This window comes from Drosophila albomicans, chromosome X (assembly GCF_009650485.2).
Source record: "Drosophila albomicans strain 15112-1751.03 chromosome X, ASM965048v2, whole genome shotgun sequence".
In the NCBI taxonomy this organism is placed as follows: Eukaryota; Metazoa; Arthropoda; class Insecta; order Diptera; family Drosophilidae; genus Drosophila; species Drosophila albomicans.
Window position 1 is genome coordinate 31,513,420 of NC_047627.2, and position 26,391 is coordinate 31,539,810.

General features: G+C 46.6%; 1 protein-coding gene across 1 annotated transcript; it reads left to right on the forward strand.

Moving 5' to 3' along the window:
* The first annotated feature begins 142 nt into the window (after nt 1-142).
* LOC117574694 (E3 ubiquitin-protein ligase HUWE1) lies at nt 143-26,293 on the forward strand. The gene is made up of 17 exons (XM_052008447.1): nt 143-283; nt 1,859-2,397; nt 2,490-2,729; nt 2,794-3,287; nt 3,886-9,952; nt 10,883-13,949; nt 15,171-15,872; nt 16,888-17,192; nt 17,260-18,450; nt 19,319-19,454; nt 19,527-22,262; nt 22,947-23,336; nt 23,402-23,590; nt 23,683-24,004; nt 24,086-24,251; nt 24,889-25,079; nt 25,151-26,293. Exons 2-17 carry the CDS (start codon nt 2,131-2,133, stop codon nt 25,251-25,253), a joined length of 16,566 nt encoding a protein of 5,521 aa, XP_051864407.1. The 5' UTR covers nt 143-283; nt 1,859-2,130; the 3' UTR covers nt 25,254-26,293.
* The last annotated feature ends 98 nt before the right edge of the window (nt 26,294-26,391 follow it).

A 26,391-nucleotide genomic window follows, 5' to 3' on the forward strand; every position in this document is an offset into this window, starting at 1 on the left:
TTATTCAATTAAATTAAATGGATTTTTATCAATAATTTGCCTCTGAAAAATGATCGATGTTTCCATCGATGTTTGTTCAAGTTCATCGATGCCTCGATGTTCTCATCGATGTTTCTCCACCTCTACAGTGTTGTTTCTAAAGTATAAATATAAGTGTGTAAGTGCGTGCTGAAAGAATTTTACAAAACTGAAATTACAAATTGTTCAAACGAAAATAAGAACGTTTTTGATCGACAAATAAGATAGCACTTTAGGCAGCAATATGCTGCATTCTAATGTAAATGTAAGTAACTGCTCAATTTATATGCGAAATGCACGCGCTGTGCATTTTCTGTGGTCTGCTGTGGCAATCGTTGCTTTTTTTCTCTCCTTTTCTTTTTGTTACTTTTTCCAATTTTTTTTTTTTTTTGCGACTGCACGATTATTTTGATATTGCTGCGGTGCCTTTGGGGATTTTTTTTCACACACAAATGTGTGTGTGGTGTATGTGTATTTAAACGCGAGTGTTGGAAGAGAGTGAATAAAAGAAAAAACGCCATTAATTTTATTGTAAAAAGCAAATGGAAATATAAAAAAAGACTATACAGTTTTGCACTAAACACATTCATACATTTGCATACATGAACACAGATGGACGTGCTTGTGTGTGCGTGAGTGACCAAAGGCATTTGCCTAAAAAATGCAACAACAATTTTGTAGTGCAGTGAATTTCGTGCAATACACACACATATGTACATTTGTTGCTAGGTTTTTTTTGTTCGGCGAATTTGTTCGTTTTTGCAGCTGCTGCTGTCGCGGCGAAGATGACACCAACGACTCCGCTTCACTCGCTGTTGCTATTGTTGTTGTTGTTTATTCTTAAGTATGCAGCGCACACATGAATAGTAAAGAAAACAAACATGTTGCGGTTTACATAGTTACGGCAAACAAAAAATAAATAAACATCATTTTGCAACTCATTTCTTAAATGACTATTGACTACAAAATTGTTAATAGTGGTACTACCAAAAATATGTTATAAATAAAACACCCTAAAATCACGTTTCATAAATGAAAAAATGTCTGTGTGTGTATATACAAAAAAAAGAGAAAAAATGAAATAAACTTAAAATGGACGTTTTGCCATTTTTTTTTTCTTTTTTATTGGTGGTCGCAGCAGACACTTGTATGTGTGTGTGACAGTGCGTATGAGTGTGTTTAGGTGCAAAACAGCTGATGTTTATCGATAACATTTGCAATTCACACTCTGCACTTTTGCTGCTGCTGCTCTCACTCGCTCTCGTTTTGCTCAACCACAATAATTATTACTTGTTTGACAAAGAAGCTCTGCAAGTGCTGTGTGTGTGTACATTAATTTATTACAAAAAATACGAAAATAACAATTATTAATTTAGTGCGCGCGCGCTATTTTCTTTTAGTTCTTTCATATATGTGTATATTTTTTTCGTGTGTTCGCCATTTTGCTGCCAGTTGCAATTCGCTGGCAATGTGTGCTTAGTGTTTTTGTTATTATTGCTGCCAGTTGAGGCGAATTCAAGTTAATCGACGGCGGCGACGACGTTGTTGTCTTCGCTTCGTCGTCGTCGTCGACGTCGCGTCGTTGTCGTTGTCGTCGCGTCGCTCGCCACAGCTGACGACTTTTCGCATTAATTTCGTTTCGTTTGAGTTTATTGTGCTGTCAAAATTGAATTTTTATTTTGCTATTTTTGATTAGTTTTCTTCTTTTTGTTTTTGTTCCTCTGTTTTTTTTTTTACTAGATTTCATTGTGCGTTTCATTGAGTGGTGCAATACAATAATTACGCATTTTTCAGTAGAAATTTATTTATGACTTGCTCGTTTCCTTTTTTGTCATTGCAGTTTATTGAAGATATCAACGACGTATAATAGAAAAAAAAAACAACACAAATAAAAAACTTGATGCATTGCAAATAATTACCAGCTCGTACGCATATATATTAACCATATATATATATATAAAAACATAAATATAATAATCAAAAAGCCCGATAAAATACAAAAACACAACTGGCAACTTGATTGAAGCAACCGCAAACGCACGGCGGCGTCGGCAGCTGACGCAGCAGCAGCCGCTGCAGTCGCAGCAGACGTCGTCAGCAGCAGCAGCAGCCATGAAAGTGGATACGGTGAAATTGAAAAAAGGCTCCTCGGAGCTGACAGCCGAATGTCGCGAATTAATCGATGAGCTGACCAAACGACGCACACGTGCCGAACTCCTTGAGTTTCTGGACACGGTGCACGTGTGGATCTATGGCAAATGTGAGCTATATCATTGGATCGAAATACTCGATCGTTTCGATAAAATTCTCGAGGAGGCGGCACGACATGTTAATGCCAATGAGTTTGTCCTGCAATGCGACACAACATTTCTGAATACGGTGAGTGTGCATCATCACATGCACGTGCAATTAGCAATTATCAATTTATCAATATCGTTATCGTTATCGAATTGCAATTTCCGCTCTTCTAGGATGTTACGTTGCTGCTGCATGTGCTGAATTTCACCACATTGCTTATTGAGCATTCGTTCTCGCGCCATTTGTACAATTCAATTGAGCATTTGACGCAGCTACTGTCATCACAGAACATGGACATTGTTCTCGCCGTGCTCAATTTGCTGTACATGTTCTCAAAGCGCAGCAATTTCATACCGCGCTTGCCATTCGAAAAAAAGGAATTGCTGATTGTCAAACTGTTCAACATAGCCGAGGTGAGTTATCGATTCTATACTATTCTATACAAATTATCGATAACATTTACATTTGTATGTTTAGCGCTGGGGCGATCCAAACTATGGCCTGTCGCTTAAGGATTGCTGCATTGTCGAACCCAAATTAGAGTTTCTCTATCAGCTGTGCATCGATTATGTGGATGAGCATGGTCATGCCGCTCAGCTGGAAATACCGGACATGATGGATCTATGTCATAAAGCGGCCGCGCCCGAGGTTATCAAAACCATTGCCGGCCAGATCTCAAAACCGAGTGAGGCCATCAAAATGCGTATTGCGCATCGTGTGCGCCTCATCTGTGGCTTCAACGATTACAAACTGCGGCTGCAGTTCGTTCAGGCTCGCCTGCAAGCTGTCTCCATTCTGATCTATTCGAACGCACTGCAGGATAACACCGATAAGGTGCTCTACGCTGGCTTTGGCGAGGAGCTGTGCGAATTGATTGACAAGGAGGATGTCCATCTGGTGGAGATACGCGCTGCAGTGTTACGCACGCTCACATCGATGCTCCACTTTGATCGCAATCCCAGTGTGCCACGGTGAGTTTTGGTTTTGTCTGTTCGTGCTTATAAACATACTATCTATGAGATTCTACGAGTTAGCGGTACCAAATTAAAGAGTTGTTTAAGGTCTAAGATTGTCAGAAGATCATCTTACAACCGTTAGAATCATAATTGCTTATAAAGATTTGAAATCAGTAGTTAGTAAATATTTGAAAGAGTGATTTAGAATAGCATTTATGTATTTACTCATTGTTTGGCAACTTACAAATTAAATGAATAGTGCAAAGAAATTTGGTATTAAGTTTTGCACAGTTCTTAAAATTGATCAAGTTGATGTTTATATGAGAATTCAATTTGTCAGTTAGAATTGATTTTTGCTTAAATTAACTTATTTGTCTTGATATTGATATTATTTTGCAGTAGATTTGCAACTATCGTTAGTTAGGTTGGCACAGTAAAAATGTGCTGCAACTATTATTATTATTATTTTATTAAAATAACGAATACAATTCCTTATTGGAATGAGTTAAGCCAGAGCGACTAAGGCCTTCAGGCTAAAATGCTGCTACTACTTAATTGTTCTTCTTTTGCTTTGCTAAAATTCCTTTTTCCTCTTTCGGTTTTTTTTTTTTAGAGCTGGCTCCCGTTTAATGAAGATTGTGCACTACACTGGCGCAGAGCGTCAAGGCGGCACATTGCCATTGCTGGTGCGCGATTGCATTGACAATTTGACGACACACGGATTAACCGAACGCTATCCATTGATCTTGGCCACATCGCTCTTCTCGCTGCTGTATCATCTGGCCAGCTATGAGCTGGGCGGCTCTGCGCTGGTTAAAAGCGGGATGATGCAGTCACTGTTGCGTGTCATCAGCTGGCCTGGTGTTGATCTGGAGCACATCACATTTGTGACACGCGCTGTGCGCGTTATTGATTTGATTACGAACATTGACATTGCGCGTTTCCATCAGAATAACGGTCTCAATGTGTTCATCGATCGTTTGGAGAAGGAGATTAAGAGCTGTTGTCGCGCCCTCGCCGAAATTGGCATCACACTCAAAGAGTCGACGCTGCGCGATGAGCATGGAATGAACGATAAGCTGGATAGTTCATTGGAGCAGGCCGACGATGATGATGCGGCCACCGAGAATGCATCGGTGGCCAGCGGCAGTGCATCGCCGCGTCGTGACAATTCCAGCAGCGATGCCAGCGAGCATGCGCAACGTGCCTATCGTGCTTTTATGGAGAACGATGCACAACAACAACGAGGCGCAGGTTATGCTTCGGCAGGTGGAGCTGCGTCAGCCAGTTGGCTGGATCTTGGTGGAGCACGCAACTTGGATGCGGCCGCAGCTGGTGATGGAGCTGCTGGCGGAGCAGCCGCCTCAGGAGCAACTGATGCGACACCGGAACGTGTCGTTCAATATCCGGCAAACAGTTACTATGCCCGACCGCTGGCCGAGCGCAAAGCAGAGCTATCCACGCAGCTGCCAAGCAGCCTGCAGCCGAAGAAGCCCTCGTGTGTGACACAGCGTGCGGCGCTGCTCAAATCAATGCTGAATTTCCTCAAGAAGAGCATACAGGATCACGCGCATTTCAGCAATATGCGCAACATCATGGAGACGAGCTTAACGCAATCGCTGCGTCACATTATCGCCAATGCGGAGTATTATGGTCCATCGTTGTTTCTGCTCGCCACCGATGTGGTCACCGTTTACGTCTTCAACGAACCATCGTTGCTCTCATCCCTGCAGGACTTGGGCATCACCAGTGTCATGCTGAAGGCGTTGCTGCAAAAGGATGTGCCCGCAACACGTGAAGTTCTCGGCTCGCTGCCGAATGTATTCTCAGCGCTGTGCTTGAACGAACGCGGTCTCTTTGAATTCCTATCGTATGATCCGTTTGACAAGGTGTTGAAGGTGCTGCTATCGCCCGATTATTTGGTCGCAATGCGTCGTCGTCGCAGCTCGGATCCGTTGGGAGATACGGCCACAAATTTGGGCAACGCCATGGATGATTTGATCAAGCATCATCCGTATTTGCGTGCCGATGCCACCGAAGCGATTGTCCGACTCCTCAACGAACTGGTGCGTCTCGGCTCCGATCCCAGTTTCATTTGCTGGCGCGCCAACAAGGAGAGCAGCTCAACGAGTGCCGCACACAGCGCAGCGCCATCGACGCCTTCGCCCTCTGCCATGGTGATGGTGGCTGCCGGGCCGGTGTTGCAGAGTGCTGCCGATAACAATGATAGCAGCGGCGATGATGATGACGATGACGATGAAATGAGTTCGGCATCCCAACAGCAGCAGCAACAACAGCAACAACAACAGCAGCAGCAGCAACAACAACAACAGCAGCAACGCGTGTCGCCTGGAGCCAATCGTCAACAGCAAGCGGCGGCAACCACAACAGCAGCGGGAGCAGCAACAGCTACAGCGCAAGCAACACCAGCTCAACAACAGCAACCAGCACAAGCGACCACAACCACAGCAACAGCTGCCACTGCAGCAACAACAACAGCAACAGCTGCAACTTCCACAGCAACAACAACAACTGTGGCTGCCGCTGTGGCAGCGCCAACAACACCGCAACCGGAACGCGAAGCCATACCATTGATTGACTACATACTGAACGTGATGAAGTTCATCGAGGCGATCTTCAGCAACAGTCCCAATGGCGATCATTGCCGTGAGTTCGTCCAAAAGGATGGCCTCACACCCATCTTGCAGCTACTCTCGCTGCCCAATCTGCCCGTCGATTCGCCCGTTTCCACCACCTCCCAGGCGGTGGCGAATGTGTGCAAAGCGATCTTGAGCCAGGCACAAGAGACCAAAGTCCTGGACGTTGCGTTGCGTCAACTGGCGAACATTGTGGCCCAGCTGAAGCCACTGATCAAGCACTTTACCTTTCCCGGCGGAAGTGTGTTACTCGCTGAGCTCGTGTGTTGTCAGCGACTCGAGGATGGCTTCTCGAATGCCAACTATACACCGATCTTGCACAACATGAGCTTTGTCCATGGCTATGTGGTGATGTTGGTGCACTTGTGTCGCAATGCATCGACCGAGATGCGAACCGTGCTCCTTAAGCGTTGGGGCGCCCAACGTGAGACGGGCGTTCAACTGTTGCAACAACTCGTTCAACTCTACATATCGTTGGTGTGGGAGAGCACCATACTGCTAAATCTCTGCTCGGATGAGCCCACCCAGCATCCAGATCTCATTTGGGATGAGATTGCCGCACAAATGTCCGCCGCAGCTGGGACCGCCGATCCCCTAACCGAGGCGGAACTCTCACGGAAACTGGAACGTGCTGCCGAATTTCGGACCAAATACACACCCGAGGAGCAGTTTCGTTACATCAAATCACTGCTGGCGGCCAGTTCGCGTCTAGGACGCGCTCTCGCCGAGCTGCTCGGTACACTCGTCAAGCTGTCGGTGGGATCGCCGCAAACGCGTCAGCGACGCATCAACGATATGATTAGCAACATTAACAAAGTTCCTAGCCCCGAGGCGCGTGAAATTGCTCGCATCCTGAGCTCCATACTGGTGAATGGCTTCAGCCACGAGAGCATTCTGCCCAAGCCGGTGCCAAAGCTCAAGCTGACGTTCCTCATCTGTTCGGTGGGCTTCACCGGTCCGATGTTGTTCGATGACAAACGCAGCGCCTTCCATCTGATGATCTCGCAGTTTTGCGCCGAAAACGGTTTAAAGGCCTTCTTCGAGATGTTCTATTGGGCGCTCTCGCTCGATAATGTGTCGCAAAAGTTTGCCTTCGATCAGTGGGCGGCACTCGATGATCTGATGCAATCGCACGAGGACGACAAACGTGATTGTCCCGAGGGAACGGGAGAATTCCTGGACGCATGGCTACAACTCCTCGAAAAGATGGTGAATCCACGGGCGATGCTCGAATCGCCGTACACGATGAGTCCGCGGGTGAATTATGTGCCCTTTGAGCCGGTGTTCTATCTGATCCATATCCATCAGCTGGCGATGCAGGCGCTGCGACGCATCTGGTGTCGTCGTCCGATTCCGAACTATGGGGCGAGCATGTTCGAGACGATCATCTTGATACTGAAGCATTTGATTAAGTCGCATCAGATGCTGCTCGATCGGTATCACACCCGGATGCAGGAGATTAAATTCGAGAATCTGTACATACGCAACACGGACGAGGGACTCAATACGGATCACATACGCACGCTGACGGACATGGGCTTCAGTCATTATCACATCATTGAGGCGTTGCGGAATAATGCTTCGCTCGAGGAGGCAACCGATTATTTGCTCAACAATCCCGAGGCGGGCAATTCAATTCAATACAATTCAACGCAGGCAATGCAAGTCCAACTGGGTGGCGGACAAGCCACAGGAGGAGGAGGAGGAACTGCAGCAACGACAGCAGCACCAACTACCGGAGGTGGTGGCTCCACATTGAGTTTGTCACAGGGCAGCTTTGCCTCGAATGTCGCCGTCGTTGGCGACATGGACATCGATGTGGAATCAACGACGCCCGGGAGCACCGGAGCAGCATCGCTGGACAATGCGGATGTGACGCAACAAGCACAACAACAGCAGCAACAACAAACGTCTTCGTCGTCGTCCAACAGCAAATTACCCAACTCATCAGCGTCAGCCTCGTCATCGTCGTCATCAGCGAATGCGTATGATTATCGCCAGTTGAAGCTGATGCCACCGTTGATCTTTGATCGCTTCTGCGATGAGGCAGTGTCGCGTGCCTTTGAGTTTATGGAGGCGATACCCGATACGGTGAACAGTGCAGCGGATCTCATAGCGGTGCTCTATCGTCGCTTGAATCACCTGAATCGTCAGGTGTTTGTCACCAATTTCGTGCGCAACATCATCCAATGGGTTGACTTTACGCTGCAGCTCTTCGAGCCGAACGCAACCGGAACAGCAACGCCCAAGGCGGGACGATTGGAGGAGTGCTTGACGGGCATGACAGCGACACGTTTGTTTGTGCGCCTCAAGACCTCGACCCTGTTGCTCGAGGAGAACTACAGCGACTTGCATCGTCCGCTCGTCGAAGCGATTACCGCCCAGGATGCGATGGTCTCGCTGGTCAAGCTGCTCGATTGCATGAGCCAATGGCTGCTCGAGCAATCCCAGTTGGAGCAACAGCAACGGGCGACGGTGCCGCGTTGGCTCCAGAATCTGGTGGACCTGATCGATGCCATCGATAGCATTAGTCACATACTGCAGCGCAAGGCGAACATGCGTGCGGTGAGCAGCGATTTGTGGCGTTGGTATGACGCCTCGACGGGCAAATGGAATGCGTATTCGGATGCCAACAATGAGCTGATACGCAACGCTTATGCGGCCGGCGAACGTTGGCTGCACATCAACATCGGGCGGCAACGCTGCACGGTCAGCTTCAATTGCATGACCCAAGTGAGCGAGGCGAGCGGCAGCCATCGACCTGTGTATCCGGCGTTGAAGATTTGCGAGGCAATCAGTCAACTGCAGAATCCGATGGCCATGCACAAGGTGGACAATGTGTTGAATCGTGTGGTGCGCACCGCCAGCGATGGCAGCGGTGGCACAACGCATGTGGATGAACTGGTTCCACTGCGACAGCTCATCAACTTTAATGAGCCACCAGCGGCAGAGACAACAGCAGGAGGAGCAACAGGAACAACTGGAACAACAACAGGAGCAACCACAGAGGAAGGAGCTGCTGAGGAGAGCAACGAACCGTTGCCACCGCCACCGCCTGCAATGACAACGCGCAGTAAATCGCGTCAGAAGAGCGCTGCAGCTGCCAAGGCAGCCAAAGCAGCCGCCGCAGCAGCGGCTGCCAGCAACACTGCAACATCAACAACAGCAACCACAAATGCAACAACAGCCACAACAGCGATCCCAAAACGCACGCAGAAGATCATATTGAACGAGGAGCATGTGGGTCTCAGTAAATTCGATTGCAATCGCATCATTGGCAGCATTGTCGCGTTGTTGCAACCTCCGCAGCTGTTGCACCACGAGACCAAATTGTCGCTGTTGCGTCTCTGCGCTCGCCTCACACGCAACTATGCCAATGCCCAGATGTTTATACGCTGCGGCGGTGTTCGCATGCTGCTCCAATTGCAGCAATCGTGCAGCTTCATGGGTTTCCCCACCTATGCCATTATCATCTTGAGGCACGTGTTGGAGGCGCCACCGGTGCTGCAGGAGGCCATGGAACGTGTGCTGGGCATGCGTGCCGCTGGCATTGTGCCCGTCGGTCATCGTGATCTCATCTATGTGCTCACCCAGGTGTCGACGGCGGTGTCGCGTGATCCGCAAATCTTTGTCGCCGCCGCCAAGGAGATGCTCAAGGGCGAGTACATGATCAATGCGAATAGCAATAATCTCGTCGACGATGGACGTGTCATGGTCAAGTCCAAATTTGGACAACAGCCGACGGCAGCAGCAGCATCAACATCAACAACGACACCAACAACTGGCACGGGAACGGGTGCCACGCCAAAGGACTCGAAGGAGAGCGGCAACAAGGATGATCTCAAGGATGATCCGCTTGTGCAGTCATCGGTGTCGGTGCTCAAGGAGCTCTTGTTGGCTCTGGTCCAGCCATGTTGTCACTATGGCGGCGCCGCAGCGGAACAGCCGCTGAATGCCGCCGAATTGTTGCAGCCGGATCAGCCCCCAGGCGCGGCAGGAGCAACAGGCAGCCAGGAAGATGAGGTAAGAACAGTAAATATTTGAATAGCTTTCTGAGAGTGAGATGAATATCTTGCAACACATTTTTGTTAGTCAAATTCAACATATCCGAATAATTGCCACACATCTTGAAATTACCATACAAATAAGAAATAAGATAGAAAAATAGTTGATTGGCAAGAAGAGAGACTATTAAATTCAGCTGCTTATCATCCAATTTGAAAGCGTTCGCTTTTATAATTGCTGAGATCTGAGTTTGCAAATAGATGGTTGGAAATGGCTAGAAATTTGCGACTAACTTTAATGATTTTCAGCTAACAGATCAGATAAATATCTTAGAAGTTAGTCAAGAAATAATAATTAATCGCTTTGCTTTACAATCTGGTATATTTTGCAAATTTTAGTATACAGCAATACCGAATATGGCATATGGTATAAAATACTTAAATATACATAATCTGGTATATATTATGCCATTGTGGTATACTGTGCAAGTATTGGTATATCGATATACTAAATACGGTAAATACGGTTTAAAACACTTAAATATACATAATATAATATTGCAGTATTTGAACAAAAAATAGAAATAGACCGTATGGTATTTATTGTGCCCTGTGGTATATTTGGCAAGAGTGAGTATATCGATGGGCTCAAATACTTAAATATACATAATACAATATTGCTTGATAGATTTTGCAAGAATTAGTATGTCGATATACTGAATATGGCATACGGTAGAATATACTTAAATATACATAATTTAATATTGTGGTATACCAATATGTGTTGAAGATAATACCGCATTCACAAAAGGGTTCCTAATTACATATTTAACTCGAGACACGAGAGGGGTCTTCGGATAGCTGGACAGCTGTCAGCTCAACGTTTTCTTTGTCTCCCATTTCAACTACAATCATTAATCGTTAATCTACTCTCTTATATCTTCCGCAGGATCCCTCGCCCGCTGCCAAGAAGTTAACCGGTGGCAATCTGGGCAACGCTCAAGCACAAGCTGCCGGCGCTGGCGGAGGAAGTGGCGGCGACAAATTCGAACCCTGCTGTTGCACATGGCACATCCCGACAAGCGCACACAGTCACGCGAAGCCGACGCTGTCGCGTGCAACGCTGCTCAAACTGCTGGCGGATGCGACACGCGCCTATCAATCGCTGGTGCCCCGAGTGCTCCTCTCGCACGTCTATGTGCCCAGCGACAGTCCACTGATCACACCGGCTAGTGGTGGACAACAGACGTTCCTTGCGGTGCTCCTCGATCGTTTTCTGCCACTCACCCAGCGTCAGCATGTGCCCGAGGTGAGCACAATGGCCCGGGTGCTGCTCTGTTCGCTATCCGATTGCTATCAACAGGCGGGCGTCCAGCAACAGGTCGCCGAGGAGTTGCATGCGGCCGTTGCACGTGCCTTGGCTCAACCGGACTCCGCGGAGAAGCACACACGTTTGCAGGTGCTGATGAGCCTGTTCCCCAATCTGATTGAATCCCCGATGCTCTACGACAAAGTGCACATGCATCGCAACACGATGTACCGGGTGCTGTTGCGTCAGGGTGTCATGACGTATCTGACCAAGGTGGCACAATACAAAGATCTATCCAATCACAATACGCTGAGCACCCTGGGCGCCATTCTGCGTCCCATGGAGATTCTATTGCGTTTCAATGTGGCCACAACAACGCTCGGATCGAAGCGCATACTCTTTGGCGGCGCCAATTCTGGCGGCAATGCGGCCAACAATGGCAACGGCAGCGCCGGAGGCAATGGCAATGGCTTGGCCGGTTCCAATACGGTGAGCGCGATCATCAATCGTCGTCTGTATCCACGTCTGGCGGCACGTTCCGCAGTGAATGCGGCTGTGGAGCGAACGAATGGCATTGGCAGCGAGCATGTGCTGCGCGATATCATAAGGAACGTGCTGTCGGATCGTCGGCACACGTTTGAGTTCATCTTCAATTCGGATGAGATGGCTGTCGATTCGGAGGATTCGGTGCCGCCCCTTGGCAGCGGCGGAGGCGGCGGCGGCTCAATCTCCGAATCAAGATCATCGGCTGTGGCATCTGCGGCAGCAGCCGCTGCGGTTGCCCGTGCTGTGGCAGCCGAGAATAATGCACCCGGCATTATGGGTGGCGGTAGCAGCAGCAACAGCAACAATGCGGCTGTCATCGATGTGGTCGATGAGCGCAGCAATGTCGCCGATCTCGTCGCATCGGCTAACGCCGCTGCAGCAGCAGCCGCAGCAGCAGCAGCCGCAGGAACAACAGCTGCCACAGGCAGCGCTCCCGGTGGCTCAGCAGCTGCTGCTAGCGGTGGCGGTGGTGTGCGTCCGGTACTCAATTTCGATCAGCTGTGGGACGATTTCCTGCAATGTGAAGGCTTATTCTTGACATCGCGCAGCAGCAGCAGCACAGGCGCAGGGGGAACTGGAAGCGGAGGGAATGGCAACGCCGGTGGCAGCAACAATGGCAATGCCAGCGGCAGCTCGGGAGCTTCCACGGCCGCCCAACAGAATGGCAGCAATGCAGCAGGCGGTGGAAGTGCAACGCCTGGGAATATTGGTGATCCGCGATTGCGCAACAGCAGCTCCGTCGATGTGGATGTCGTTGGTGGCGGCGGAGGCGTCGGCGGTGGTGGTGGCAACAATGCCTCGGTGGCCGGAAATGCGGTGGTGGTAAACGATGCGGCCAGCGGTGGCGGCAGCGGTGGTGGCGGTGGCAGTGATGGTGCCTCCACATCCTCCGATACGGGCGGACCTCCGCCGGCTGTCGTGCGTACGACGCGTGAGATGAACGCTTCGCTGTTGGGTGATGTGAGCACCTCGGACTCCGATTCGGAGGCATCGACGGAGAACGATGAACGCAACGCCGAGGAGGAGGACGACGATGACGATGATGATGATGACGACGCTGCCGACGAGGATGTCGATGAGCACAGCGAAACGGATGTGGATGAGGAGCGACCACGGCAATTCATCGAAGTTTTCGATCACATCTATGAACCCGAGTCATCCGAAACAGCATCGAACGATGAGGATGTGGATGCCGAGGACGATGACGATGATGAGGACGACGACGATGATGAGGACGATGATGTCGATGACGTTGAGTCAACGGTTGCCCAGGCGGCCAACGATGTGGCCCTCATTGATCAGGTGTTGGCCCAAGTGAATGGCGGCAGCTCATCGGCTCCATCATCGGCTGCAGCCAATTCCAATAATCGTCCGCGTCGCAGTGCTGCCATTGAGACGAATGGCGGCTTAATCGGAAGCATTCGTCTCGATGGCAGTGATCATCATTCTCGGGGCATGGACGAAGCGACCCGGGAGGCCAACAATTATTTGTACGAACGCTTGGGTGGCGACAGCAGCAGTCATGTGATGCCGCAATCATCGGCCAGTTTTCGTGTTCGCATGAACAGCTCGATTGCCCTGCCCCTCGATATTGATGTCAATGGCGGTGGCGGTGGAGGCGGCGTCTCTGGTGTTGCCTCATCATCTGGTGCTGCCGGTGGCTCAACACGTGGCGGAGGAGGCGGCGGCGGCGGTGGCAATTCGGCGTCAGCCAATTCGGTGGCAGCCGCTTTGCGTTCGTCATCGGACTCGTGGATGGCACCGGACTTCAATTTCATTGGCAGCGGCGCCGGCGGCAATGCGACCGATGTCAATGTCAACGCATTCCTGCCGCCCGCCATCATCCAAATGGAACGCAATGCTGGCGGCGGCGGAGGAGGCGGAGGCAACGCTGCTGTCGGTAATCCGAATATGAGCAACCTGCTGGACGAACAGCCGAACGTTGCAGCCGCTGGTGCGGTCAATGGCGGAGCGGCTGGCAATGGTGCAGCTGGCGGAGCGGGCAACTCGGCCGCTGGCAATCATCCCAACAATAGCAACACACTCTGCACGAACGGCGTGCGACGACGGCTGCTCTACTTGGATCAGCAGTATTGCGTCTGCATGCCCACACACCAGAATCCCACGGAGGAGACACAAATGGAGATATTCACACAGGATGGTGAGTGTCAGAATCAACGGAGAGAAAAGACTTCTCTCATTTTCCATTATTAGTTATATTTGCCAGACTATCTCGTAACTTGTTTAACCGACTACATAAGATAGCAAGTTAATTTAGGATAACTGCACAATTTATTGGGTGAAAAAATAGGAGAATTCTTCCTTTTTTTCACTTCATTTATATCAAATGCACTTTAAGGATAGTTACAAATTATTATCCTATACACTCTTACCTCGGTTAACGACTTAAATTAAATAGCAAGATAATTTAGGATAACTGCACAATTTATTCTGAGGAAAAGAATTCTTGTTTTTTCACTTCATTTATATCAACCGCACTTTAAGGATAGTTACACATTATTATCCTATACACTCATACCTCGGTTAACGGCGTAAATTAAGTAGCAAGATAATTTAGGATAACTGCACAATTTATTCGGAGAAAACAGAATTCTAGTTTTTTCACTTCATTTATATCAAACGCACTTTAAGGATTAGTATCCTAAACACACCTCAATTAACGGCCTAAATTTGAATTCAAGTTTATTCTAGTTTATATTAATTGCATTTTTAGGACATTTGTAGGGCCAAATTATGCAAGACAGTTAAGCAGATTATGCTGTTAGCTTGTTTATCACTTAACAACATCAATACTTAAGAGAATTCTACTTTGCTTCATTTAACTTATATTAAATGTAAGTTATTATACTATACTCTCAACTCGCTTAAGCGCCACAATACTTCAGATACAACAATGAGATAAAGAATCAAATTAATGCTAGTTTAATTTAGGATAACTGCAAATTAGTATGCTATACACTTTTACCTGACTTAAAGGCCTCAATACGTCAGATACCGAATAAAGAAAATAAAGAATGAAATTAATGCTAGTTCAATTGCACAAAAAGAAGGCTTCAACACTTGGCTGTAAAGCGAAAAATTGTCAAGTGAAGCAACAATAATTTGCTATTCAATTTGTGAGGATATTTTTGTGTTTACGCGCTAATGCAATGTTTGTATTAAAGTATGCTTATTAGGTAGAAAATTCGATAAAACAAAGTGGCCGCTAAGCGTGATAGTTTGCTTTGCAATCTATAAATGCGATTTTAAGGATAATTTTTGAAACACTTGGTAGATTAGAGTAAACAAATTTCTTGAAGAAGAAACATGTTGATTATTGATTATTGCCTTTAATTCTAACCTGGTTTTTGTCATTCTGCAGCACTGCACTGGTGGCTGGAGGAGGCCAAAGCACTGGACATGGAAAGCCAGACGGATGCCTGCCTCTATGCGGCACACTTTCTGCTGCCGCATCTGATCAAGGAGCTGAAGGCGGCGCATCAGCAGCGCAAACAGGAGGAGGCCAGTCGTCAGGCGGCCGCCGCAGCAGCTGCGGCTGCAACCGCAGCAACATCGGCTGCATCAGCTGCCACCACCACAGCAACAACATCGAGCAGCAGTGGTGGAGTGATTGCGCCAGTGCCGGCAAGTGCGCTGGGCATCAATGCCGGGATCACAACAACGGCGGGTGCAGCAGCGGTGACAACAGCGGCAACAACGCCACACAATACACCAACCGTAGCAGCAACACCCGCCTCATCGCCCGCATCACAAGTGACAACACCGACAACAACAATGGGAAATACAATGCCAACGGCAACAAACAATTTCCGCAGTTCAATTCCACGACTGATACCTTCAATGCAGTTTGTGAATGCCGCCTCCTTGGCCACAACAACAACCACAGCAACAACAACAGCAGCCGCAGCAGCAGCAGCAACCGAGTCGTCGACACCATCACCGCCGCCACCAGCAACATCAGCAACAGGCAGCGATAGCAGCATGGTCTCAGCAAATAGCATCATTCAACAGACACTGATGAGCAGCGGCGGCAGCAACATTTATCCAATACCAGCCACAGCATGTAAGTTGCTCCTTTTTGGACACCACTACAGATAAGAATTAGCTGAGGTTACACCTCGGATTTTGCATATTTTGGAAAGTGAATTTTGATAATATTTCAAAAACATTGCTCAGCACAAAGTTGAAAGAAGTGAACATGCTAAATCAGTCCATATGTATTGTAGACATCTAAATATGAGGAATGACGCCAATAATTGGGTATAAGGCGCCATAAAGTTGTATTTTAACCAAAAATTCAGCATTGTCAACTTAGAATATTGCAGATTTTAACAGAATTCATTTAGTAACACTTAAAATATTATGTATTTAAATTAAGGGAATTCATTTAGTAAATCATGTTCATTTTATCGAAGCTTAAATATATCGAATGATATTTTTGGTATACACATTCAAAATACATCACTTTGGTTGACAATGTGGTATATTTTGTAATCTATAGTATATTTTGAATATGGTAGTATATCAAAGTACCAAATTTACCATTCGGTATATTGTTGCATTTTGTCTGTCTATTAATTTGATATCTCTCTGTCCGTCACCTAGTCAATTTAATACTTTATATACCAAATATATCATTTGGTATATTTTTTGTAGTTTAACGCTATATTGAAGATTAATACTGCATTGTTTTGCTTTGATTCAAGACCGTTATTGATTGCCTCTCAATTCATTTAGTAAATCATGCTCATTTTATTGAAGCTTAAATATGGCGAATAATATTTTTGGTATACACATTCAAAATACATCACTTTGATTGACAATTTGGTATATTTTGTAATCTATAGTATATTTTGAATATGGTAGTATATCAAAGTACCAAATTTACCATTCGGTATATTGTTGCATTTTGTCTGTCTATTAATTTGATATCTCTCTGTCCGTCACCTAGTCAATTTAATACTTTATATACCAAATATATCATTTGGTATATATTGAAGATTAATACTGCACTGTTTTGCTTTAATTCATGACAGTTTTTGATTCCCTCTCTCTCTCTCTTTCTTTGTCTCGCTCAGCTGCTGGCGATTTGGTGGAGCAACTGCGTCCACGTCAGCGTCACAATCCATCGCGCCTTCTTGGACGCCAGGGCATCTACAATATCTATGCCGAAATCGATTTGACCAACGAACAGGAGACACCGCCAGCATATCTTGTCGGTGGCAACGGCAACGGCGGAAACGGAGGCGGAGTCGGAGCTGCTGCTGCACCGCTATATGCCAGTGCGTTGCCACCGCCGCCATCAAGTGCGACAACACGATTGCCGCCGGTGCCGCATTTCCCAGCCGCCGATCGATCTGCTGCTGGCTTAATATCACTAAGTGTGAGTTGGAAGAAGCAATTTAATAATCCAATTTGAAGTATGAATATTTACATTTACTTTTTTGCAGAATGCGGATCGTCGCGCGAGAAACGCATTTGCGAATATATCGCGTAATGTGCCACTGAGCGGACGCGGTGGCAACGGCGGAGGGGGAGGCAGCAGTCAACGTGATTTGCCAGCGCGACTGCAGCGATTGTCGCAAGCGATGACCGTGCGTAGCAGCAGCGGCAGCAGCAACAATGCAACTGGCAGCGATCTGGATGAAGCTTGGCGTGAGTCGCCAGTCCGTTTGACCAGTGCTGATATGAATTTCCCGCTCTCACCGTCGCTGGAAATGAATCTGAATTTCCTTGAACCACAGCAACAACAACAGCAACAGCAAATCGATGCGTTGCCAGAGTCAGTTGCCATTGAGCAATCGCCGCCACTGGTGCAATCGCCCACAATAGATACGCAGCCGGTGCCGAGCAGCTTGCCCACGGTCAGCATCTCTGAGCTGGCCGCTCAACTGATGGCAACCAGCGACCAACAACAGCAGGCGGAGAATAATGGCAACAATGAGGAGACAACAGCAACAGCAGTGGCAACAACAACCCCAACAGGAGCAGCAACTGTTGCTGAGCAAGCAACGCCAACACCAACTGAAGCAAATATTGTGGAGGCTGAAGCAGCAGCTGCTGCAGTGGCCGCTTTAACTGTGCCACAATCCGAAGCACCGCTGGAACAGCAAACCGATGAACTGTCCGCAGCTGCAGTCTCCATTGATGTCGCCACCAATACCGTGGATGCGGATGCCGATGCCGGAGCAGCCGCTGCAGCTGCAGCTGGCGAGACAGCCGGTGCTGTTGGTGGTGGTGGTGGTGGGGCCACAGCAGCGGTTGCTGCGACGGCTGCCGTTGTCACCGACATGAGTCCCGAGGTACGTGCTGCTTTGGGGGATCTGGAAGTGCCCGAGGGCGTGGATCCATCGTTTTTGGCCGCGTTGCCCAGCGAGATGCGTGAGGAGGTGATACAGGAGCATTTGCGGATGCAGCGCATACGTCAACGTGCCCAGCAGAATGCCATACAAATTGCACATGATTCGCTGGTCGAGGTCAATCCCGAATTCCTTGCCGCGTTGCCGCCCAACATTCAGTCGGAGGTGTTGATGCAACAGCGCATTGAGCAGCAGCGTCAGGCGGCGCAGAGCGCCAATCCCGATGATCCCGTCGACACGGCTGCATTCTTTCAAAATCTGCCCGAGAATCTGCGTCAAGCGGTGAGTAAAAACAATATGACTGAACGGAAATTACACGCATAACTCGCATAACGGCCTCTTTTATATGTAGTATCGAAATTCATTGAAAAGAGTATTTCAAAATCATTAAAAGAATTTAGTGAAATTATAGTAAGGTTTACTTAAGGTTCTTTTCGCTTAGTTACCTAATTATGTTGAGTCAGCTGAGGCCGTTAAGCGAGATGTGTCTTTAATACAGCAAAATAGTCTAAAATTTAAGTAAACTCGGCTTGAGTTTAAGCGGTCAAATTTAGACACATTTCGCTTAATAGTAAATTTTGCATGTATGTAGCTTACTTAGCTATGTGGTTTTTGGCAATCAGTTGAGGCCGTTAAGCGAGATAATAAGGAAAAATACAAGAGAAGAAGTAAGAGTGAAATTTTAGTTGACGAAGGAGGAATGGGCACTCTAGCGACTTAATGGTTATGTGCTAAGCTCTAAAATTAAGCGAGATATGAATGTAAAAAATAAATAGACAAGAGAAAAAGTAATTTTCGAGTTTCCGCTGTCGAAGGAACCATCTCGCTTAATGGTCACTCTAGAGGCTTAATGCTTATGCACTAAGCTGCTCATATCTCTAAGAAAACTAACCTAAACTAATAAATCAAACATGGTTTACAAGTCTAGTTTCATCTCGTTCAATGGGCACTCTAGAGACTTAACTAAGCTCCTCCTATCTTCAAAGTAAACGGGAGACCGTTAAGTGAGATATAAATGTAATAAATCAAACATAGTTTAGAGTCTAGTTTGATCTCGCTTAATGATCAAGCGATGTATAAATGTAATAACATAAACATAGTTTATAGTCTAGTTTTGCCACACTTTAATAAAAACCATTTTCTCTGGCAGATCTTAACGGACATGGAGGACTCACAGATTGCCAGCCTGCCACCCGAGCTGGCCGCTGAAGCGCAGTTCCTACGTCGCGACTGGGAGTCGCGCAACGGGACACGGATTGATGCGCATCCACCCACCAATGCACTGTGTAAGTATTAAGCTCAAATCACAAACAATCTTTCCCCACAACACTTAATGCCTTTGTATCTTTGTGGTGTAGCACGCTTCCAGTCAACGCTGCAGAACCTGGACGAGGCACGCTGGCACAGCGCCATTTGGTACGATGCCAGTGGCAATGCACAGCCGCAGCATCATCAGCATACGACAATTGTGCATCACCATCACATTGCGCCAAACACGGGCAAACCACTTGCCCTGCTCATGATGGAGGATGAGAATATACTGCTCGATCCGGACTCGTTGGCCACGCTCTTGCTCTTCTTGTTCGTCGAGGATCAAAAGGTGAACAGCGTGCGTTTGCATCGCGTCATACGGAATTTGTGTCACCACGAACCGACACGTGATTGGATTGTGAAAGCATTGATCAGCATCATACAGAAGACGAACGAGGATAATTCGAATTTTGGTGCGACGGGCAACAAACCGGAATGGCTCAAATTGCGTGTGGATGCGGCCTTCGGGTACAAGAGCAACATCTTTCTGATCAATCGTCTGTACGATGGCAGCGCACGGAGCATTAGCATTAATCCGCAGGCAGCACAAATGATTGTGCGCAATTGCCTTGATCTGTTGTTTGTGCTTGCCAAGCATTATCCATTCAGTTTTCTGCCCTACAATCGTGAACCGAAATCGCGCAATCGCATGTTGAACGCTGTGTTCAATATGCAACAAGCAGCCGAAACGGCAGCGGCGCCGGCAACCGGAGATTTGCGTTCACGTTATCATCGCTATCAGATTGCCAATCGTTTGCGTGGCTTCCTCGACGATCATCAGTTCCATCAGCAGCAGCAGCAGCAGCATCAACAACAGCGGCAGCAACAGCAGGCAGCAAACTTTAAGGCAACGCCACCATTGGATGAGGCGCCTTCGACATCGAAAGCAGCTGCTGCCAAGGCAGCAGCCAACGCCAACAGTTCGACATCGTCCAGTTCGAAATCAACCATTGCCTATCAGACGAATGCGCACAACTTTTGGGACGTCGTCCTCAACATTGATCGCCAGACGCCGGTGCGTTTAGCCAACGTGGCGCAATTCCCGTTGACTTCGCAGCCTGCGTGGAAGTGGCAAACGAACAACAGTGACTTTTTGTCATTCAGCGAATCACCATTTGGCCAACTACTTGAGATGTTGCCCTACAAAGTCATTTGTCGGTCACCGCACTTGACCGATATGCTGGTCAAATTGCTTGCATCGCTCAGCGTTGATTTGCCCAAAGAGGAGGAGCCACAAGCAACACCGCCGCCACCACCTCCGCCGCCACCGCAGTCGCAACAGCCAGTTGGAGTTGGTGCACAGCTGGAGGAGCAGTTAATGCCACCGCTGGTGCCCATACAAACGTATCCGCTAGCCGAAGATCCGTTGGCCGTCGAGCAGTCGTCGCAGGCATCGCAGCCGGAGCAACAGCAGCAGCAGCAGGCGGATGAAGAGGAGCGCGACGAGGAGGATGATGATGAAGAGACCGAGGAGGATGACGATGAGGAGGAGGAGGAAGATGACGAGGAGGATGAGGAGGAGTTGCCAACGGCAGCAGCAGCAGCGGCAGCCACAGCACCAACTGCTGGACAATCAGCGACGACGTCAGCAGCACAACCAGCGACAGGTGCAACGCAACCGGTGTCGACGAAGCCGCGTCGCAAGATCTATGCCAAGAACTTCTCGCAGCTGCAGCTGGTGATCGAGGTGCTGACACATCAATGCGGCACCACCGAGGGTCTGGACAATGTGACCAAATTGATTGTCAATCTGACGCAATGCTCGCAGGCCTCGAATGCCATCTTCATACAATACTTGACGGCAGCCATACTTGGGCTGGCGGAGGAAGTGCGTCAGGCCATCCAAATGCTGCTCAACGAGATACGCGCCTACAATAATCAAACGGCAACGACGACAACACCTCAAGTGGTTGCTGGCAGTTCACAGCAGCAAACGGATGGCAGCGCCAATAAGCCGAGTGGCAGCGCGGCCTCCGCCTCCGCTTCGACCTCCGCCTCCGCATCGTTGCTGTCCAATTTAACCGTCCACGAGGGCATGATGCAGGATCGCTTCACATCCGAGGCTGTCATCATATCGGCGCCGAAGAATGCCAAGCCAACATGTGAGCTGCAGCTGCCGTCGATGAAGAAACTCATGTCCAATTCATCCGCTCAGCCATATTTCCTGCGCACTCTCAAGATCTTTATGCAGGTGCGCGACATGTATGAGCTGCAAAATAGTCACAACAACAGCGATGAGGAGTTGGTTGTGGCTGCCAACGCAGCGGCTGCTGCTGCCGCTGCTGCTGCCAGAGGTGGTGCTGTTGGTCAGGAGGATATTGACATTGCTGGCGATACACCGCCACCACCACCGCCGCCTCCGCCACCGCAAGCGAACGCTTCGAGCATGGACACCAGCGATACGACTTCCGCTAACAATAGCAACAGCAGCAGTAGCAATAGCAATGGCAATGGCAAACCGGCTGCGAAGCCCACACTAAGTCAGATTCTGTGTCTGGACGTGCTGTGGCACACGTTGAGCGAGTGCCTGGTGGCTCTGGAGGAGTCCAAGGATGAGTTCGCTGTGCTCGTGCTGCAGCCCACCGTTGAGGCGTTCTTCCTCATCCATGCTTCGCATCGTGTCACACCCAAGAAGCCGGGACGTGGCTCAACGGGTGGCGGAATTGGAGGTGGATTGCGCGTTGTGCCGCCAGCTTTGGCCACCGAGCATCACAGTCCGCAGCTGGACGACACGAACAGCAGCAATGGCAGCAGCCAGGCGCATAATTCCTCCAGCTTTGAAGGTGAGTCAAGTGTGCTTCAATTCAATATAAACGTTTCACCTCACCTCTTTAATGCTGTGTTGCCCTTACGGGTATATTTATTAGCTTAGACAAACACTAACTTAAATGCCACATTACATTTATGACTATAATTTGGGCCTAGACAGACACTTAAAAAGAGATCTCATTGAAATGCAAAAAAAAAAAAAACATAGATACGTTCCTTTTTGGATTTAAAGCGTTTTCAGTTAAGGGTCACAAAATGAGACCTCATTAAAATACAAAGAAAACATAATACGTTCCTTTTGTTGGATTTAAAGGTTTTTCACTTAAGGGCCACATTCATTAATATTCCCTTGTTGCATTTAAGGTCTGAACTCAAGGGCCACATTGGCTTTATGACTACAATTTGAGCCTAGTCAGACACTTAAAAAGTGCTTATAAAAATGCACAGAAAAAATAGAAAATTTCCCTTGTTGCACTTAAGGGCCACATTCGCTTTATGACTACAATTTTCACTCGCAGCGATCACAGTCAAAAATAATGCAAGCTCACTTGCTTCACTTGGCATATTTTCGCTTAGCTGCCTATTTTTGCAATCCCAAATGAGGCACTTAAGTGAGGTTTAGGCTGTGTAGCCTTGTAATGACTATGACTAATAGTTTTCCCTACTAATACTTTCCTCTCTCTCTCTCATTCTGCCAGATGAATCACGTCTTCAGGATGCGGCGACAAGCACATCGAGCTCATCGTCTGTGGTGCTGACAGCGCACGAGCGTCAGCTGAAACAAGATCGCCAGAAATTCCTGCAATTTGCGGAGAAACATCGCACGGTGCTCAATCAAATCCTACGTCAATCTTCCACGCATCTATCGGACGGTCCATTTGCCGTGCTCGTCGATCACACACGTATCCTCGACTTTGATGTGAAACGCAAGTATTTCCAAACCGAATTGGAGCGTCTCGATGAGGGCATTCGACGGGAGGAGCATACGGTGAGCGTGCGTCGCGTCACAGTGTTCGAGGACTCGTTCCGTGTGCTGTATCGCTTGGGTCCCGAGGAGTGGAAGAATCGCTTCTACATTGTGTTTGAGGGTATGTAACGAAGGACACTTTAAATCTCTATCTCTATTTAAACGCTTCCGCTTTTCTTGTTACAGATGAGGAGGGCCAGGATGCAGGCGGTTTGCTGCGCGAATGGTATGTGATAATCTCCCGCGAAATCTTCAATCAGATGTATGCCTTGTTCTGCGTATCGCCGGGCGATCGCGTCACCTACATGATCAATCCCTCCAGCCATGCCAATCCCAATCATCTGAGCTACTTTAAGTTTGTCGGTCGTGTCATAGGTACGTATTCTCTGTCTCACTCTAATTCGATTACTAGCTAATGCTATCTCTCTCTTTCTCTCTCTGTCTGGCTCTCGCTATCGCTCTTGCAGCCAAGGCCGTGCATGATAACAAGCTGCTCGAGTGCTATTTCACTCGCTCGTTTTACAAGCACATCTTGGGCAAACAGGTGAAGCACACGGATATGGAATCGCAAGACTATGAGTTCTATAAGGGACTCGACTATCTGATGAAGAATGATATCTCGACGCTGGGCTATGAGCTAACCTTTTCAACGGAGGTGCAAGAGTTTGGCGTCACACAAATCCGTGATCTCAAGCCAAATGGACGCGACATTGCCGTCACCGAGGAGAATAAATTTGAATACGTGCAACTCGTCTGCCAGCTCAAAATGAGCGGCTCCATACGTCAGCAGTAAGTGCCATCGCGACATCCATCTTTGTCGATTGAAATAGTTGTTAATTCCTACTTCCCTCTTTCTTCCTACCTTTGCAGATTGGACGCATTCCTGGAGGGCTTCTATGACATTATTCCAAAGCATTTAATATCGATATTTAACGAGCAGGAATTAGAGCTTCTCATATCCGGCCTCCCAGATATTGATATTGAAGATCTAAAGGCCAATACCGAGTACCATAAGTACACATCCAAATCGGCGCAGGTAATTATCAACTATAGAATATAATAGTGAAATACTATACTATATTATACTATTTTATACTATACTAAACTAAATTTGTTTCTATACTATTCTATATTATTCTTATACTATAATTTCGAACTATATAATAATATAGTACTATATTATACTTGACCATCTATTATACTATGATATACTACATACTATATTAAACTATACTAAACTGAATTTTCCTCTATTTCTAACTATATAATATACTATACTATACTGTGCTGAAAATTGTACTATACTATATTATACTATGCTATACTATACTATACTAAAATAAATTTATTTCTATACTTTTCTATATTATTCTTATACTATAATTTCGAACTTTTTAAATACAATAATGAAATATTCTACATATTATACTATATTATACTTAACCATATATTATACTATGATATACTACATACTATATTAAACTATACTAAACTGAATTTTCGTCTATTTCTAACTATATAATATACAATAATGAAATATTGTATGTATTATATTGTACTGTACTAAACTATTCTATACTATACTACACTATACTATATTAAACTTTACTATACTATCTATTATACTATGCTATACTGTATAATACAACTCTTTCTTCTCTCTTCATCCACAGATTCAATGGTTCTGGCGCGCTTTGCGCAGCTTTGATCAAGCGGATCGCGCCAAGTTCTTGCAATTTGTCACGGGCACTTCGAAGGTGCCACTGCAGGGCTTTGGCTCGCTGGAGGGCATGAATGGCATTCAAAAGTTCCAGATCCATCGCGACGATCGCTCCACAGATCGTTTGCCCTGCGCACACACCTGGTAAGTTAATTGAGGCGATCTTAGCAATGCGATTTACATGTATTAATGATCTGTATTTCTTTGCTTTTCAGCTTCAATCAATTGGATCTGCCCATGTACAAATCGTATGACAAATTGCGTAGCTGTTTGCTCAAAGCCATACACGAGTGCTCCGAAGGATTTGGTTTTGCCTAAGCGGCGACAACAGCAACCAGTCATTAACATCAACAACAGCGAACCAACAATATTAACAATATAACAACAACAGCTGCCATCGAAGCAACGACAACAACAGCCGCCACATCAACAACAACAACAACAACGGCAAGCAACAATAAATAAAAACAAATAGCAACACTTACACACAATTGTACACAAAAGCAACACACACATGCAACATGCAACATGCAACACTCACAGCAACAGCAACAACAGCTACAGCAACATGCAACAATTCCTAAAAGAAAAAAGCGACGACGAAAATGATTAGAGAACAGCCACTGCAAATGTGCTATAAAGAAAGCAACAGCAACAACAGCAACAACAGCGACAACAGCAACTGCAACAGCAACAACATATATACAGTACATATTAGTTATATAGTATATATAAAACCATGTTGAATTAATTATTAATTTTCGCGCGTATATTATATACAATATATATACATACACACTCTCACACACACCTCCACCCACACACACACATATATATATATATTTCTCGATATATATGTATATACAAAAACACGCATATATATATTTTCTTAAATTTGCAAAAAAAAAAGAACGTGAACCACAACAAAAAAAAAAATGAAGTGAGAATGCAACATAAAAGCGTAATAGAAAAACAAAAGCAACATTCATAATGAAAGCGATGAAGAAAAAGTTGAAGAAGTATATCAAGTCAAGGCGAAAGAAGAACGTATTTGAAAGCTGTTTCTGATTTTCTACATTAAGTTTTTTGTTTTGCAAGACCCTATTTTTGAGAAAATTATATAATATATAATACGATAATATGATAATAATAACACTAAATGAAACATAATTAATATATATATATTTTATTTTCCTAAGTGAAGTAAATGAAAAACAAAAACAACAACAAACAATGGAAATAACTTTGATATGTGTGAAACAAAGCAAAATGCATAAAGTGCACATTACGCTTTGATTCTTGTTTATATATATAAAAAACGAAAAAAAATAAAATAAAATAAAACTAAAAAAAAAAAATGCACGAAAAATCGATGAAAATGAGAAATGGAAACGGTATTTGACGTAACTATAAGTCTATGTTATGCATTTTATGTTTATCTTTTTAATGAGTAAAA

Coding starts and splice junctions, on each gene's coding strand:
- LOC117574694 (XM_052008447.1), top strand. CDS start 2,131: ATGAAAGTGGATACGGTGAAATTGAAAAAAGGCTCCTCGGAGCTGACA. Junction 9,953..10,882: donor CAGGCAGCCAGGAAGATGAG/GTAAGAACAGTA, acceptor TATCTTCCGCAG/GATCCCTCGCCCGCTGCCAA. Junction 25,080..25,150: donor TTGCCCTGCGCACACACCTG/GTAAGTTAATTG, acceptor TTTGCTTTTCAG/CTTCAATCAATTGGATCTGC.